We start from the raw sequence: 16946 nt of genomic DNA, 5'->3' as shown, positions 1-16946 counted from the left end.
TCGTGAATTCGAGTTATTACCGTCCGAAGAACGATATCTTCCCCTTTGTCTACTAGAACGATATCTAGTCATTCATTCCATTACAACGCTGCGTCAAGTGCTATTAGAGCGAGGTCCTCCCTTGTCTCAATGGCCAACGACGGTGAGACTTCACCAAAATCTAACAATGAAGCTGTGTGGGGTGCAATCGAGAGGCAACAACAACAGTTGGACTAGATTCTTGGTCTTCTCAATAGATTGAATCTCAACGCCGAGAGAGTAACAACAGAGGATCCTATTGCGCCTCGCGGCCAGCATGTTCGTGAACCAAGGGTAGGCAACAATCCTGGACGCTTAGGGGTTCGTCCTAGGCGTGTTGTAAACAACCCAGTTTACGATGGTGATTCAACAGATGATGATCTTGAGCAGATCGCAATGTACGAGGAGCCCAGAGAGGGTGTTCGGTAAAACAACAATAACTCACTTCCTTCAATAGGCAGTTAAACATCGAAGATTTTTTGGATTGGTTGAATGAAGTAAAACGGTTCTTCAATTACATGGATATCGAAGAAGAGAAGAAGGTGAAACTTGTTGCGTACAAACTGAAAAGCGGTGCTTCTGCATGGTGGGAGCAATTGCAATTGTCTAGGATGCGACAAGGCAAGAGTAAGATTCAGGCTTGGCACCGAATGAAGCAATTGATGAGAGCACGTTTTCTTCCTCCAAATTATGATCAGGTTCTGTTCCATCAATACCAATGATGTCAACAAGGTGCCAGATCAGTCCATGAGTATTCTGCTGAGTTCGAGTGACTTTCCTCCCGTAACAACTTACCGGAAACGGAAGGACACTTGGTGGCGCGATTTGTGGATGGATTGCGTACAAATCTACAGGATGTGGTTAACATGCAACCGGTTCATACGTTGCTGGATACCATTCAATTGGTAACAAGGGCCGAATTGCAATTAGCCAGAAGAATGAGTTTTCGAAATCAGCCCTTTACCAGGACAGTCATGCCTTCACCAGTACAAAAGCAGTCCGAGCCGGGTAAAGGAAAAGCAGTCACTGAAGCAGGTCAGAGTCAAGCTTCTCAGAATCAGAACAAGGCCCCATGGAAAGGTTAGACTCATACAAAGACGAGTACAAGTAGTTCAAGAACATAGAGTGACCCTTACGCTCCATCACGAAGTGATAAGTGTTACCGTTGCGGAGAAGTTGGACACTATTCTAATCGTTGTCCCCAGCGATGTACTGCCAACGTAGTTGAGCATCAAGAAGAAGAAAGCAGACAAGAGGAGGAGAATTTCGAAGAAGAAGATCTAGCAGAATGGACCCATGAAGATGAGGGTGTATCGCTTGTTGTACAGCGTTTGATGTACATACCACGGAAAGAGGATGTTCAGAGGCACAATATCTTTAAACCTCGTTGCACCGTCAACCAGTGAGTCTGTGATTTGATTATTGATGGAGGTAGCAGTGAAAATATCGTGTCAAGGACTATGGTTGATAAGTTGAATCTTCCAACAAAGAAACATCCGTCTCCTTATAGTATTGGCTGGATCACAGATGTCAATGAAACAAAAGTAACAGAACAATGTGTTATTCCTTTCTCTATTGGGCCAAATTATAGAGATGAGGTTTTATGCGATGTGGTCGACATGAATGCTTGTCATATGTTGTTGGGTGGGCCGCGGCAGTTTGATTTGAACACTGTGCATAGGGGAAAGGAGAATACTTACACCTTTTACAAGGATAAAGTAAAAGTTGTCTTGGCTCCTATGAGGTGTGAAATCCGAGTAACAGCCTCCCCAACCAATGCAGAATCTTTCCTTATAATACCAAATTTCATAAAAGAAGTCAAAGAAACGCAGTTGATTTATGCTTTAGTAGTCAAGGGTGAAGAACAAGAAAAAGTTATCATTGCGCTACTAGAGCGCATTAAGCCATTAATTACCGAGTTTCAGGGACTTGCGCCAGACGAGCTGCCAACAGGGTTACCTCCTATGCGGAACATCCAGCTTGAGATTGATTTTGTTCCCGGAGCAAGTTTACCGAACCTGCCACATTACAGAATGAGTCTGAAAGAGTTTCAGATTTTGCAGGACCAGGTTAATGATTTGCTACAGAAAGGTCTAATCAGAGAGAGTATGAGTTCGTGTGCAATGCCAACCTTGCTAACTCCGAAGAAAGATGGAAGTTGGAGGATGTGCATTGACAGTAGAGCCATCAACAAGATCATGGTAAAGTACAGATTTTCTATACCAAGGTTACATGATATGTTGGATAAATTGAATGGTTCGAAAGTATTTTCAAAGATCGATTTGAAAAGTGGTTACCATCAGATTCGTATCCGCCCCGGTGATGAGTGGAAAACAACATTCAAGACAAGAGAAGGGTTGTATGAGTGGCTTGTTATGCCATTCGGATTGTCTAACGCGCCGAGTACATTCATGCGATTAATGAATCAAGTATTCCAGCCTCTTGGAAAGTTCGTAGTTGTCTATTTCGATGATATCCTTCTTTATAGTCATGATGAAGAAGAGCATATGCAACACTTGAGGAAAGTTTTCAATGTTTTGCATGAGAACAATTTATATGTGAATTTGAAGAAGTGCAGTTTTTTGGCAGAGAGCTTGATCTTCCTGGGCTATGTTGTGAGTGCCGAAGGGATCAAGGTTAATGAGGCTAAGGTTAAAGCCATTCGAGAGTGGCCAATCCCAAAGTCCATTACCGACGTACGCAGCTTTCATGGTTTGGCAACTTTTTATAGACGTTTTGTGTGGAATTTCAGTACCATTGCTGCCCCACTCACAGATTGCATGAAGCATAAGCAATTTGTGTGGACTGATGCTGCAGAACAGAGCTTGGCGGTTTTGAAAGAGAGGTTGACCACAACATCGGTTTTAGCCATGTCGGACTTTGATAAGTTGTTTGAGGTTGATTGTGATGCTTTCGGTATTGGCATTGGAGCTGTTCTTTCTCAAGAAGGCCGACCCATAGCCTCTTTCAGCGAGAAACTTAGTGATGCTCGACAGAAGTGGACGACGTATGAGCAAGAGCTGTATGCAGTAGTACGAAGTTTGTACCATTGGGAGCCATATCTGATTCAACGGGAATTTGTGTTAAACAGTGATCACCAAGCTCTCAAGTACCTTCAGAATGCTACCAAGCCAAACTAAATGCATGCCAGGTGGATTGCTTATATACAAAAGTTTACCTTTTCTCTTAAGCACAAATCTGGTCAATTAAATAAAGTAGCTGATGCGTTGAGTCGACGAGCTTCTTTACCTATCATTGCGAAAAATGAGATTTCTGGTTTTGAATATTTGAAAGAGCTTTATGCTGATAATGAGGATTTTAAAGATGCATGGGCACAGTGCAATTCAGGTTTTCAAGAATCTAGCAAATACTTGCTACTTGAGGGATTTTTATTCTTCGATGATCGTCTTTGTATTCCTCGCGGGTCTTTGCGAGAGCACATTATTCGAGAAACTCATGGTGGAGGCTTGGAAGGGCACTTAGGGCGAGACAAGAACATTGCTATGGTCGAATCTTGATATTATTGGCCTCAGTTGAAAAGAGATGTGGAGAGGTATGTGAAGCGTTGTTACACATGTCAAACTGCGAAGGGTCAAGCACAAAATACTAGATTATATACGCCTCTTCCTATTCCAGAATTTCCTTGGGAGGATCTGTCCATGGATTTTGTTCTCGGTCTTCCGCGAACACAGCGTGGTGTGGATTCTATTTTTGTTATTGTTGATAGGTTTTCGAAGATGACGCATTTTATTCCTTGCAGGAAAACACATGATGCCAACAATATTGCTCAACTATTCTTTCGCGAGGTAGTTCGTCTCCATGGTGTGCCAAAGTCTATAGTTTCCAATCGCAATAGCAAGTTTCTGAGTTATTTTTGGAAGTCTCTTTGGAAGCGGCTGGATACAACTTTGTAGTATAGTACTACTTGTCATCCCCAAACCCATGGTCAAACACAGGTAGTGAATCGTACATTGGGAAATATTTTGCGGAGTTTGTGTCAAGAAAGTCCAAGGCAGTGGGATTTTGTTATTTCTTAAGCGGAGTTTGCTTATAACAATGTGCCAAACTGTTCGACTGGAAAGTCTCCGTTAAAGATTGTTTATGTTCGATCCTCGCTGCATACCTTAGATTTGGTTCCTCTTCCCAAGCTTCCAGGAATGAGTATCATTGCTGATCATATGGTGGAAAAGGTGGCCAACATTCATGCAGATGTTCGAAAGAAATTGGAAGAATCAGCTGCGAAGTATAAAGTCGCCACAGATGTACATCGACGAGTGAAGACTTTTGAAGTTGGTGATATGATAATGGTTCACTTGCGCAAAGAGAGGTATCTAGTGGGCACATACAGTAAGCTTAAATAGAAGAAGATTGGTCTTGTTCGCATTTTGAAAAAGATCAATGATAATGCTTATGTGGTGGATCTTCTAGAAGATTTAGCCATCTCCAAAACTTTCAATGTCCAAGACTTATTTGCGTATCATATGACTCCAGATATCCCAATTCCTCTAGTTAACTCGAGGACGAGTTCTTTCAAAAAAGGAGAGACTGATGCAGAACAGGTTCAAGTTCAAAGGAAAATTAATTAATGGATACATTGGATACATTTCATTCCTTGTATTCATTAATACATTGGCTTGTATTCATGTCTTTCAAACTCTTCAAGGTCTAAAGGTTAGGTTCTTTGTATTTGATACATTGTATTTAGTACAAGAGTTTAAGGGAGTGCTTTAGTATTTATTTCTGTATTAGGAAATTCACAGTTTGAGTATCTAGTAGTTAGTATGAATATGTTTGTAAGCCCTGTGGCAAAAAGGTAGAAAAAAAGAAAAGAGTTTTTTTAAGAATATAATCAGAGTTCTCTCTATTTGCCTTGTGTGCAAGGTTGTTTATCTTTGCTCGTGAATTCGAGTTGTTACCGTCCAAAGAACGATATCTTCCCCGTCGTCTACTAGAACGATATCTAGTCATTCATTCCATTACAACGCTGCGTCAATAGTGAACCCAGGTTGTCTTGTTATTCCGGTGCTACCTTCGTAACGTGCTGCACGTGAACCAAAATGATAGGCAATTTGAACATTTGCACATACTTTTATTTTTTTATTTTAGTGACTTTTTAATTTTTTACAAAAATATGTGTAGAAAAATAAAGAAAATGATGTGACAACTTATAATGACTTTTTGACTAAAACATACCATCCCCAAACAAGGCCTTCGTATAATCATAAATCAATCCATATTTTATTAAACCACCAAAAAGAGTGTAGTGTGGTTGCCACTTTATGTTTTTTATATAAAAATTTAGAGGGTAAATTGTAAATGCACTTTTTTAAATTTGTTTAAAATACCAATTATCTTATATGATTTAAAAAATTATAAATATTTTATTGTCAGAATTTTTTATTTAACAGAATTAACTGAAAAAAATAAAATTCGTAACTGTTCTCTTATATAATGATAAAATTACCTGAATTATTAATTGAAATAAATTTCTAACATTATTAAAAACTATTAATTGTAAATAGGTAATTTGTCATGAAATTAGAAATTTAAAAGGACGAGATTTAATTTCCAAAATTACAAGAGGAGAAATCATATTTTAAGCAAATCTCAATGGATGTATTTATAATTTATCCAAATTTATATTTGACATCATTTCAATATAAATTAAATGATAACATTTAAAGATGACAAGGGTACTTTTTTAAAATAGATAATTCATTATTTTGGTGGCAAAGTCAATATTTTAATATAGGTTACGATTATTGAATCAATTTTTATTTTTATTGTTCGTGAATGATATACATAAAAAGTTATACAATATTCACTCTCACGGGTTTGGACAACAAGAGAGAAGCTCAACCCAATTTATTTATCAATTTTCCTTATTTATATAGCATTGACATGTTTATCATTTTATACATTATAATTAATCATTTTGCATAATCAGACATTTTATAAATAATACATTGATCATTTTGGATTTTTTTTTTTTTTAAAAAAAAAGGGGAAAAACAGCATGTTTGTTAATCAAAATTACCTAAAGTAAGTCGTTAAAAAAATTCAAACAATTAGAAATGTGCCAAAACACACGTGAATGTGATTTTCCTAAGACAAAGTTTTTTTTTATTATTTTATTTTTTTTAACTTCCATTTGGGTAAAAAAGCCAACACAAAATTGCTATATTAACCTATTGATTTTTTATTTTTAATTTTATTTTTAAGATAGATATATTAACCCGATGATTGAACAGGGTTTTTGCAAATGTGGTGCGTTGGCCAGCTAAAGCTAAGCTCCATTGTTGATTACGCATTTCTTTTTTATTTTGTCCTACTTACCTAGTTACAATTTTTTATACGATTTTGGGTATCAATCCATTAGCCATTTTTTTTTTTGGGAAAAATAATATGCCCACAGAATATAAAATTAACAAGAATGACCTAGCATTAATATTAATTTAGTTTTTGTTTTTTTTGTGTGCATAGAACATCAATATCATTATCTATATGTGGGGGAGGGGGTATAGGGATGTTAGGGCTCGAATCTTAGAGTTGTTTTCAGAATTAAATAAGTTGATTTTTTTATTTATTGCTAAAAGATATAAAAAAGTAGAGATGTAATACGACTTAAATAAATTAAGAAAAATTAAAAAACTAACTTATAAGTCACTTTTTAAAAGAGACCTTAATAATGAATATGGGCCCGTAACAATTGAGACACCTACCTTACTCTAATTTAGAGCCTTGTTAAGCATTATAAAAGGTCAAAAAAATTATAATTTTGACATATTTTCATATATCTTAAAACACTTTTACACATTTTAATTCATTTTAATATACGTTTTAGGGGGTTTTTCAATACAAACAACATCTCTTAGAACACTTTTTAACATTTTCCTATTTTTAAAAGTATAAGACATCTTTATGGATTTTTTTTGTTTTGTTTTGAAATGACTAAATCAGTATTTGCCACAACATTCTTTATTAATTTACAAATGCTAAAAACAGTCTAAGCCAGTGTTAAAAAATGTATTAAAATATTTATAAAAATTTGTATAGAAATGTGTAAAAGTATTTTTGAATGTAAAAAATATATTAAGATTATAAATATTTCGATATTATGTATTTTAGTGATGCCTCTTAGGATAGACATTAGTAAGACCTCTCAACAATTAACAAATATCTACTAATTATTTTATTTATGTACTAGTATATTTTAACTCCTTCAATTATAAAAAATCTTACAAATGCTCATTTCGAGACGGGTCTTATAATTGAGGAGTCCGCATCCATTATAACAACTTAAGGTTTTAGAGACAAAAATATTTTTTAAAGATGAAATATTTTAATTGTGAAAAGTGACATTGTTATATTTTTAGCGACGAAATTAGATATTTAGTGATGAAAAACTATTTTTATGACTAAAATTTTTGTCTTAAAAAAAAACTTTTTGGCACCAATTTTGTCTCTAATACTGTGGTTGGTTCATAAATTTGTATAGAGATTTAAAAAGAAAAAAGAAAAATATAGGTAAAATTTGAATAAATATAATTATAATTCACACTCATTTCTCTTTCTTTTTTCAAATTCCTACCAAATTCATAAACCAAATACAGTTTAAAATGCATTTATTAGTCAAAATTTTAAAATTATTGCTATATATATATATATTTTAAACTTTTCAAAATGACTTGACGACCCTTGAGACTACAATAATTAATTCCTAAATATTTTTTGTAACAATTTTTTCCCTTTTGAGGCCAAAAAAAAATTAATACTTTAAATCTTACATGTTGTAATGATATATAAGTTCATAACCTGGTATTTATTAATAATTGAGTCCATCTTAATGTAATTAATCTTTAATTTTAAAATGATGGTACTCTAATCTAAAAGTTATACATATTTGTCAAATCTAGTGATATGTCAGATTATTAGAATATTTGAGACAATTTTTTCTATTTTTACATATCTTCTTTAATCATCCGTCAATTATCTCTTTTCTATGGAATTTAAAAAATGATTTTTATATTATTTTTCTTAATGTCTGTTTTTGGATATATATCAACCCACACCTCACGTTCTAATTTTCCCAAGAAAATTTTAAAAAGAAAGAAAAGAAAAAAAAGGAAAAGGGCAGTGGGGCTAGCAAAATGTACATTCTTTTGTCTTCACTGTAATAATGAAAATTGAGTGACCGTTTATAAATGAGGCCACGTAGAGGAAGAGCCTCATACAAACGCAACCTCATCAACAAAACAACCTCCACCACCAAAACCCCTCCACCTCCACAACTGTCATCGGACTCCGCCGTGCACGGCGTTTCAGCGGTGGTTCATGGCGGGGCAGTCGAGAAAGTGGATGATACTGGTGGCCACTATATGGATCCAGGCCTTTACGGGGACCAACTTCGACTTCTCGGCGTACTCGTCGGAGTTGAAGAAGGTGTTGGGGATATCGCAGGTTCAGCTTAACTACCTTGCAGTAGCTTCTGATCTCGGCAAGGCGTTCGGGTGGTCTTCGGGACTCGCTTCTCTCTGTTTACCCTTGTGGGTTGTCATGTTCATTGCTGCTTTCATGGGTCTCTTTGGTTATGGAGTTCAGTGGCTTGTCATAAGGAATATCATTGTCTTGCCTTATTTTGTGGTTAGCTCTCTCTCTCTCTCTCTCTCTGTGGATATTATATGTGCCTATTTTTGGTGATTTTGAATGTTATGAATCATGATCATATCTCTAGCATTGTATGAAAGAGAAATGATTTTTGGGTTTCAATTTACAAGGCTTAATATGGAGAATTTTAACTTTAATTTGTATATCATTTTTGTTTTGTATTTTATGTTATATACTTTTATAAGTCAAACAGTTACAATGGTGTAGACGAAACTGGCTTATGCTGTAACAGGCTCACATTGTAACTGTTTGGAACAGTTTTTGATCATATTGAACTATTTTAACTTCTAATATCAATCTAATCATTTCACTTTCTAGTCTAAATATATATATATATATATACATATTATTTGGTGATTTGTTTGTTTGTTATTTTTGTTATTTTATATGTTTTTTTTTTAACCTGCAATCTTGACTCTGTTTTTGGTAAGTTTCGGGTAAAACTTGAGATATAATAATGGATTTGTGGGTAGTTTTGGTTTTGAATTTACAATGCTTAATATGGAGAATTTCAACTTAATTGCAAACTTTTTTGTTTGTATGTTTGTATGTTGATTGTTGAATAAGTATAAACCACCTATATTTTGGCCCGTGTTGTCTATGGAGTTTCTCTACTTTCTGTCCAACAATGAGATTTCATTTGATCTGTTTTGGTGCCCTTTGAATATATATATATATATATATATATATATATATTAAAATTTGGCTTGTTTTCAGTTGATAGTTGAACTAGACTAGACAGTTGAGATTTTTAACATGCAAAAATCAATCTATGACTGGTAAGAATCATTAAAAAGAAGACGCTTACTAATAAAAATTTATGAAAACATAACCCAGTTGAATTTTTTCAAAAACTCTTACTGGTAACAATCTTTTGTTTAATAATTATTACTGCTCACAAACAGATTGTTATCGGTTAGAGATTTCAACTATTTGCTCCGGTTAAAATTTCAATTGGAGATAAGACATTTCCTATCTATTAAATGTAAATTAACAGACTTGTGTTCCTCCAGATTCATGACTAATGAATGATTAATGCATGACATAGCTTTTAAATTTTTCTTGTCAATAATATCATTAAAATATATATATATATTAGTAAGAGAAATTTATAAAATTTAGAAAAAATTAGTGTAGGGTCCCTCTCCCACTTTTCGTAATAGAAGAGATCCATAAAATTATTTTTTGATGTCTAAGGTCCCTAAACATATCCCCTCTTTGTCTCTCCTTCCGTGCCCGATCTAAACGAAGAGCTACCATCGGAAGCTATGGACAAACAACTCTCTCTCCCTCTGCACTGAGCCAGCACCACTGCGAAGCATCGACCAACACCAACCTCAACACCACGCGCAACCATGGCAGCAAGTTTCTGATCAACTCTCTCTCTCTCTCTCTACAGTGTCAGATTTGAAAAATATATACACATGCATAGACCAGCTGCTCTTCTTCGGAGGAGCAGACACTCCACCGGCGTCGGCGTCGGCGTCTGATGAGGAAGGGTTTTGAAATTGGGCATCTAATGTCAAAGAAGATTACGAGCTGAGAGAGAGGTGGGTTCGGAGTCAGAGGGGTTTGGGGAAGAGGAGAGAGAAGAGAAGGGTTTGGGTGTGAGGAGAAGATTTGTGCAGCAAAAACTTGAATATGAAATTACTATGGGTTTTGAACTTTCTATAAATATCTTGTCTGTGTTTGTGAATGGGACTGTTCATTGGGTTGCATTTGAGCCAGCAAAGGAGCATGGTTTTGGGATCTTGATTGTGGCATTTGATATGGGCCAAGAGGTGTTTAGGGAGATCTCTTTGCCAAACTATCAACCTGATGGGAGACTTCATACAAGCACGGCTGTTGCAGTATTGGGTGAGTCACTTGCTGTATTGGGTGAGTCAAAGTGAAGCTGGTTTATTCGAAGTCAGAGAAATTTGTGAAGTCAGATAAATTTCCTGGATCAATGTACAATCACCAAGGTCTGTTCATAAAAATATAACTCTGCTGCAAATAGAGAGAATTTCTCTGGTTTCAATCCAGAAAATTTCTCTGATCTGCCTGGTTTGAACTGAAATTTCTCTGAGTTGGTCAAGAGAAATTCTCGATTTAAACTGAATTTTCTCTGAATTGGTCTAGAGAAATTCTATGGGTTGAATTGAAATTTCTCTTGGTTGATCTTCTATGAGCATATCAGATTGCACAAGTCCTCAAGCAGATTTGATAGCATCAACAGAAGTGGAACCCCAATCCTTCCTGTAGATGGATTCCCAGAGGGAATTAGAGTAAGTGAAAGACCTGAATCTGTTACAAGTCATGGCAAAAGAGAGGATTGAATCTATGGGTAAGAGTAGGAGGATTGAAAAGAGATGGTCTTGAGCTATGTTGGTTATGGGTGACCAAGGTTGTTTTGTCCGTTTATCAAATTTTTTCCCTAATGAAAGGAATTGTCATATTGTGATGCGAAACTGTCAATCAATCTATTTTTCAATTAAAATCATCTATAGTATTTAGATGATCATGTTAAAGGGAAATTTTCTCTGAAAGGTATTAAAATCATCATGAAAGGAATTATCTATTTCTCAATTTTCTCTGGGTTGTAAAGGGAAATTTCTGTGGTTTTGAGAATTTTCCATCGTCAACCTCTATGTCATGTTGCATCTCCAAACCACCCCCTAATGTTGAATCACAAGCTTTGCCTTTCATGATCATTTGCTTCCTAGAATTGTCATAAATCTATTCTCAACATTTTCAACTTAGAGAATTTCTCTGGACCAGAATTTCTCTGGACTAATTTTCTCTGGACCAATTTTCTCTAGATCAACTAGAGGGACCTTAGACATTATGAAAACATTAGATGTCATTTATATTATAAAATCTTAATACAAGAGATCTTAAAACAAAAGCCCCTAAAATTTATTAGTTTATATTATATTTTTCAACTTTTTATATTCTCATTTCAAAGCCGTTATTCATTGCCCTCTTTTACCTTTTCATTTGACCTTAAATGTTTTTTTTTTTAAATTTAAATAAATTTTAGGAAGATAAGGTAACGTTTGATAACGTTTACGTTTTTCGTTTATTTTTACAAAAATTTTATAAACTGATTTTTGTTTATTTTTAGAAAAACATAAATTACAAACTCGTTTGGTTTGAACAAAATGTTTATAAAAAATTTAAAAATATAAACTAAAAAATATGTTTGTTCAGGCCTAAAATATTTATATTTATTTTTATTATTTATGACAACAAACTTGCTAGAAACCCCAAGACCCCCACTGGCATTTCATTGGCCAGTTAGTTTTTTTTTTTTTTTTTTCAATCACCCACCCCATGTGGGATGGGGGTCGTGGGGGTGGGGGAGAAAAGGGGGTCTGGGGCATTTCCGTTATGACAATAGAAGCACACACATTATAATTGAAAAAAATTAATTAAAATAAAAAAATAATTGAAAAAAAAAATTAATTTGAAAAAAATATTTGAAAAAAAAATTAATTGGAAAAAAAATTATTTGAAATAAAATGAAAAAAATTTAATTAAAAAAATAATTATTTGAAAAAAAAAATTGAAAACTGAAAACGTAAACTCATTTTTTGAGTTTACGTTTTTTTCTCAAATTTATAAACTGAGACAACCATTTATAAACTAAAAAAAATATCAAATAAGTTTTTATGACGGTTTTTTAAATTTTTGTAAATATAAACTGAAAACGGAATTGTTACCAAACAGACCCTAAACATTTATGGAGTAGTCACCCTCTCTCTCTTCATTTATTCTTTATTTAAAATTTTACAAGTTTTTATAAAATTCTTAAAATTTCCTATAAATCTCTCATTTATCTCAAACTAAAAAAAATTAACAAAATAAAACCATAATCTATGGTCAATTTTCCTATTTCACCACTAATATTGTTTATTAATTATTTATACTTTACTTTTTTTAGGGCTATTTTGAAAGCCTTTCGGATTGTTCAATATTGTAGCAAGTTAGTTTGGTTTTAATATTGATGATCTATACACATAACCTTATAATCATATTGGGCCCACGGTGGGTCCATGATAAGCCCATGAGCCCATAATTCAACCATCTAGTTTACACAGTGGCCTTGAGAGAAGCTTGGCCCATAATTAAAATTATAAATGAGTTAAGTGGAGAGTGTTAAAATTTAATTTAAAAATTTTACAAATTTTAAAATATGTTCCAACTTAACTTAGTAACCTTATCAAATCTCAAAACTAGTTTTAAACAAAGTCCATTCATATCTTCTTCACTCTTTGATCAATATTGTGTCTTTTGATCTTTTTATAAGAATGACACTATCTCTAGATCACATTTTTCAACAATTTTCATCACCACATTCTCATTCCATCTTCAAACATACATCATTCAACACAAACAGAGCTGTACAAAGTACTCTTCATAGCCTCCTTTTTTTTTGCTTTCCTCTAATTATGAGTAACAATGTTTGGTTATGTAACTCTTGACAGGTTTTCCTCGTATGTTTACTAGCTGGCTGCAGCATATGTTGGTTCAACACTGTCTGCTTTGTTCTATGCAACCGAAACTTCCCCGCCAACCGCCCCCTCGCAATCTCCCTCACCGTTAGCTTCAATGGCGTAAGCGCCGCCTTATACACCCTCGCTGCCAAAGCCATCGATCCCTCCTCCAACGCCCTCTACCTTCTCCTCAACGCTGCCATCCCCCTCATCACCTCCCTCGTGTCCCTCGTCCCCATTCTCCGCCAACCCCCTCTCACCCCCCTCCCTCCTGATGCTATTCATCGCGACTCCCTCATTTTCCTCCTCCTCAATGTCTTCGCAGTCATCACCGGCCTCTACCTCCTTTTCATCATGCCAACCGACTCCTCAACCTCCCGCCTTCTCTTTGGTGGAGCCATTTCCCTCCTCATCCTCCCCCTAGGCATCCCTGGCATTGTCTACGCGCGTGATTGGTTTCATCGTGCAATCCACTCTAGCTTTCGCCTTGATGGCTCGGGCTTCATTTTGGTAGATGCCGATGAGCTTGAGCTTCATAAAGAGCTCATAACCCGGGAGACGATTGGAGATGAGGATGGGCCACCTTACGCGGTTACAGGACAAAACACAGGGGTAAGCGAAGGGTGTTGTGCGAAGATGATGGAGAGGGATCGGCTGGTGATGCTTGGGGAAGAGCATAAGGCACGGATGCTCGTTAGTCGATTGGATTTTTGGCTATACTATGTTGCATACTTTTGTGGAGGGACAATTGGGCTTGTTTATAGTAACAATCTTGGCCAGATAGCTCAGTCACTTGGACAAGGTTCAGAGACATCAACTTTAATCACTCTCTATTCTTCTTTCTCCTTCTTCGGCCGATTGCTTTCCGCTGCACCGGACTTCATGCGTGTGTAAGTAATCCAACTTTCTTGGGATTTTTAGTATTTTTTTGTTGAACAGCAGAGCAGTATGGAACATTATAGTGATGTCTAATGGCATATAGTGAAAATCTATAGGATCATAAAATCACTAGCTTATTTGTTTTTAGTGTCACATTGGCAGTACATGATTTAAATCGGTCAATTTTATCTCTAAATTTTTTGATTTTGACTCAAATTGGGGACATCTAAATCACGAATAGAATGATAATAAAATATAGTTATGGTCTCTAAAATATCCTTTCTATTTCATTTTAGTATCCCATTTTTTCATTTTTTTTAATCAATTTTGTCCCTAAACATTGATGAAAAGGCCAAGTATAGTATTACAACATTTAACCGTGGAATTGACTAAATTAAAATTTGGAACTAATGTGGCACAAAATGTGCACTTTAGAGATCATAATTTTGTTTTTAAAATTATTTTTCATTAATGATTTAGATGACAATCTAAAAATTAGACAAATTTAACTCAAATTGAAAATTTTAGAAATAAAATTAACAAAATTAAAACTTGTAGAGACAAAGTAACACAAAACACATACTTTAAATACCATCACTGGATCTACTGTAATCTAAAATGTTGGTGAAGCAATAAGAACAATGACAAATGCAAAGATCATTGTGCTTGTGGAGGTAAACAAAACTCCATGAAAAGAAAGACTATACTGCAAAATGTGCAATAAAACTCACTATGTTTTTTTTGGGTGACAGGAAGGTCTATTTTGCGAGGACTGGTTGGCTAGCCATCGGACTAGTCCCAACCCCAATTGCCTTCTTCTTGCTCGCTGCATCAGGCAATACCATAGGACTACAAATAGGCACCGCGCTAATTGGCCTTAGCTCGGGCTTCATATTTGCTGCAGCAGTTTCAATAACATCCGAGCTGTTTGGTCCCAACAATGTTGGCGTCAACCACAACATCCTCATAACCAACATACCCATTGGATCGCTCGCATATGGACTACTTGCAGCCCTTGTTTACGATTCCAACGCGAGGCCAAGCATTGGGAGCATGGTATCTGACTCTGTCGTGTGCATGGGGCGAAAATGCTATTTCTTAACGTTCGTGTGGTGGGGATGCATTTCTGTTATTGGGCTTGCTTCGAGTGTGCTTTTGTTTTTGAGAACTAGGCCTGCTTATGACCGGTTTGAGAAGAATCGGAGATCAACACTACTGTATTGATGGAATGTCAGTAAAAAGAGAAGAAACAAGAAATTTGATTAGGTTCAAGTAAACATTGAAGAGAAGAGTATAAATTGTATAGAAATTTTAATGTTTACTTGTATCATCTGATATTAGATGTAGGAACTGAGAGTGAGTGAGTGGGAGAGTTTTCTTTGTAGCATAATTTTATAAGTGACATTTAGGGTTGATTTGGCATGTTTAAAAAAAGTCAAAAAATTAAAAAGTCACTATCCTATTTAAATCATATCATTTTATTTAAGTCACATCAGCTCTCTAATACATCACTTCAAATCCAATCCAAACTCAACCCATATTTCATAAAAAGTTAAAAAGTGCACTTATGTAGATCATCCCAAACAATCCCAAGAAGCAGAGCATTTTGAACAAGTCTAAGATGAGGTTTATCAATGCACATAGAACAAGGTTCTGAAAAGCAGTTGAGGTGGCGGTAACGGTGGCGGTGGCGCGGTTGCGGTTGTGGGGTGTAAAGGTCGTAACGTAACGGTTGCGGTAACCAAAACCATGAATTTTTTTTATTTTTCGCACAATTTGAAAAAAATTTACCGATACGCATATTTTCTTTTCCATAATCATATTTATTGGGTTTAAAATAAATATTGATCAATTTTTATAAATTTTTAAGTATGATTCAATATATTTCATATTTTTAAATCACTATAAATAGAGTTTTTTACATTTTATTTTAATAATTAATAACTTTGTATTATACAATAAATCAATCACTAACTATTATATATAAGATTGTGGGGGCCGAAATATTGAGAGACGTAAATAGGCCGAATAGATGAACCAGGAGAGTTGAAATATATACATCGCATTCGGCCCTATTCGGCCAAATAGCTGGTTGATTGAGGGGCCGAGTGGAAAGCTGTTTTGCAGCAAGAGGAGCCGAATAAGTAATTATACGGCGAATTGGAAGTGGGCCCAACCCCGAGGCCCAGGAAAGAAAAGATATAAATAAAAGAACGTCGGACAGAAAGAGGTATGTGAGAACTAGTATGTCTAACTTAAGATACAAGCAATCAAGAGAGTATACACTGACTTATCCGTCAGTGTGCAAATTCTGGCACCCTCGACCAGAGTGTTCATCCCTTTTCAGGTGACTAGCTGAGGATCACGAGCGTCTCCCAGGATCTGAAGAGTATTTCCAAACCACCTTCCCCACAAATGGCACCGTCTGTAGGAATACTCAAATACATCCATGGCGAGCGTAACGGAAGACCCTCTGATAGTCACTGACGATACCACACAGAGAGACGACCGCACTCCAACAAACATGATTGGATCGGAGACTATCGCCGCAAGACGTGCCTTGAACTTCACCTCACCCTCGACTTTAGCACATGAGACAATGCAAGCGATCATGGAACAAACAAAGTAAAACGAACGGAGGTTGGAAAACATGATCACTCAGAATGAACGTCTTCGTCAGGATTTGGCCTTGGAAGTGGCAAAGTCCAAACAAGCTGTACGCCAAGATCCGGAACGACCTCTGAGGGCAGGTGGTCGACGACCTTGAGCCCGACAACAAGACACTGATAGCGACTCCGACTCATTATCCCCGGAGCCCAAGAAGAAAGGACAACCCAAAACTACCAGTTCCTCTGAAGAGAGTCCACGTATAAGGCATAAGCGAAGAAGAAACAGTTCAGACGA

The 16946-nt window shown here is 35.7% G+C and overlaps 2 protein-coding genes across 2 annotated transcripts; both read left to right on the top strand.

Annotated features, from left to right (window-relative positions):
• Positions 1 to 3158: 3158 nt before the first annotated feature.
• On the top strand, positions 3159 to 3536 carry LOC145802663 (uncharacterized). Its single transcript, XM_082895425.1, has one exon. The coding sequence runs from the start codon at positions 3159 to 3161 to the stop codon at positions 3534 to 3536; it is 378 nt and encodes a 125-aa protein (XP_082751551.1).
• A 4654-nt stretch (positions 3537 to 8190) lies between these two features.
• On the top strand, positions 8191 to 15532 carry LOC114312896 (protein NUCLEAR FUSION DEFECTIVE 4). Its single transcript, XM_028259190.2, has 3 exons — positions 8191 to 8661; positions 13155 to 14053; positions 14795 to 15532. Exons 1-3 carry the CDS (start codon positions 8353 to 8355, stop codon positions 15264 to 15266), a joined length of 1680 nt encoding a protein of 559 aa, XP_028114991.2. The 5' UTR covers positions 8191 to 8352; the 3' UTR covers positions 15267 to 15532.
• The last annotated feature ends 1414 nt before the right edge of the window (positions 15533 to 16946 follow it).

Source organism: Camellia sinensis, chromosome 11 (assembly GCF_055761805.1).
Source record: "Camellia sinensis isolate YWXY chromosome 11, ASM5576180v1, whole genome shotgun sequence".
Lineage (NCBI taxonomy): Eukaryota > Viridiplantae > Streptophyta > Magnoliopsida > Ericales > Theaceae > Camellia > Camellia sinensis.
This window is presented reverse-complemented; position numbering and strand designations above follow the sequence as displayed.

What these genes read in the sequence shown, in the direction of transcription:
- LOC145802663 (XM_082895425.1), top strand. Translation starts at nt 3,159, where the DNA reads ATGCATGCCAGGTGGATTGCTTATATACAAAAGTTTACCTTTTCTCTT.
- LOC114312896 (XM_028259190.2), top strand. Translation starts at nt 8,353, where the DNA reads ATGGCGGGGCAGTCGAGAAAGTGGATGATACTGGTGGCCACTATATGG. An exon ending in TTGTCTTGCCTTATTTTGTG is followed by an intron (nt 8,662 to 13,154) that starts GTTAGCTCTCTC and finishes AACTCTTGACAG; the next exon opens with GTTTTCCTCGTATGTTTACT. An exon ending in GCACCGGACTTCATGCGTGT is followed by an intron (nt 14,054 to 14,794) that starts GTAAGTAATCCA and finishes TTTGGGTGACAG; the next exon opens with GAAGGTCTATTTTGCGAGGA.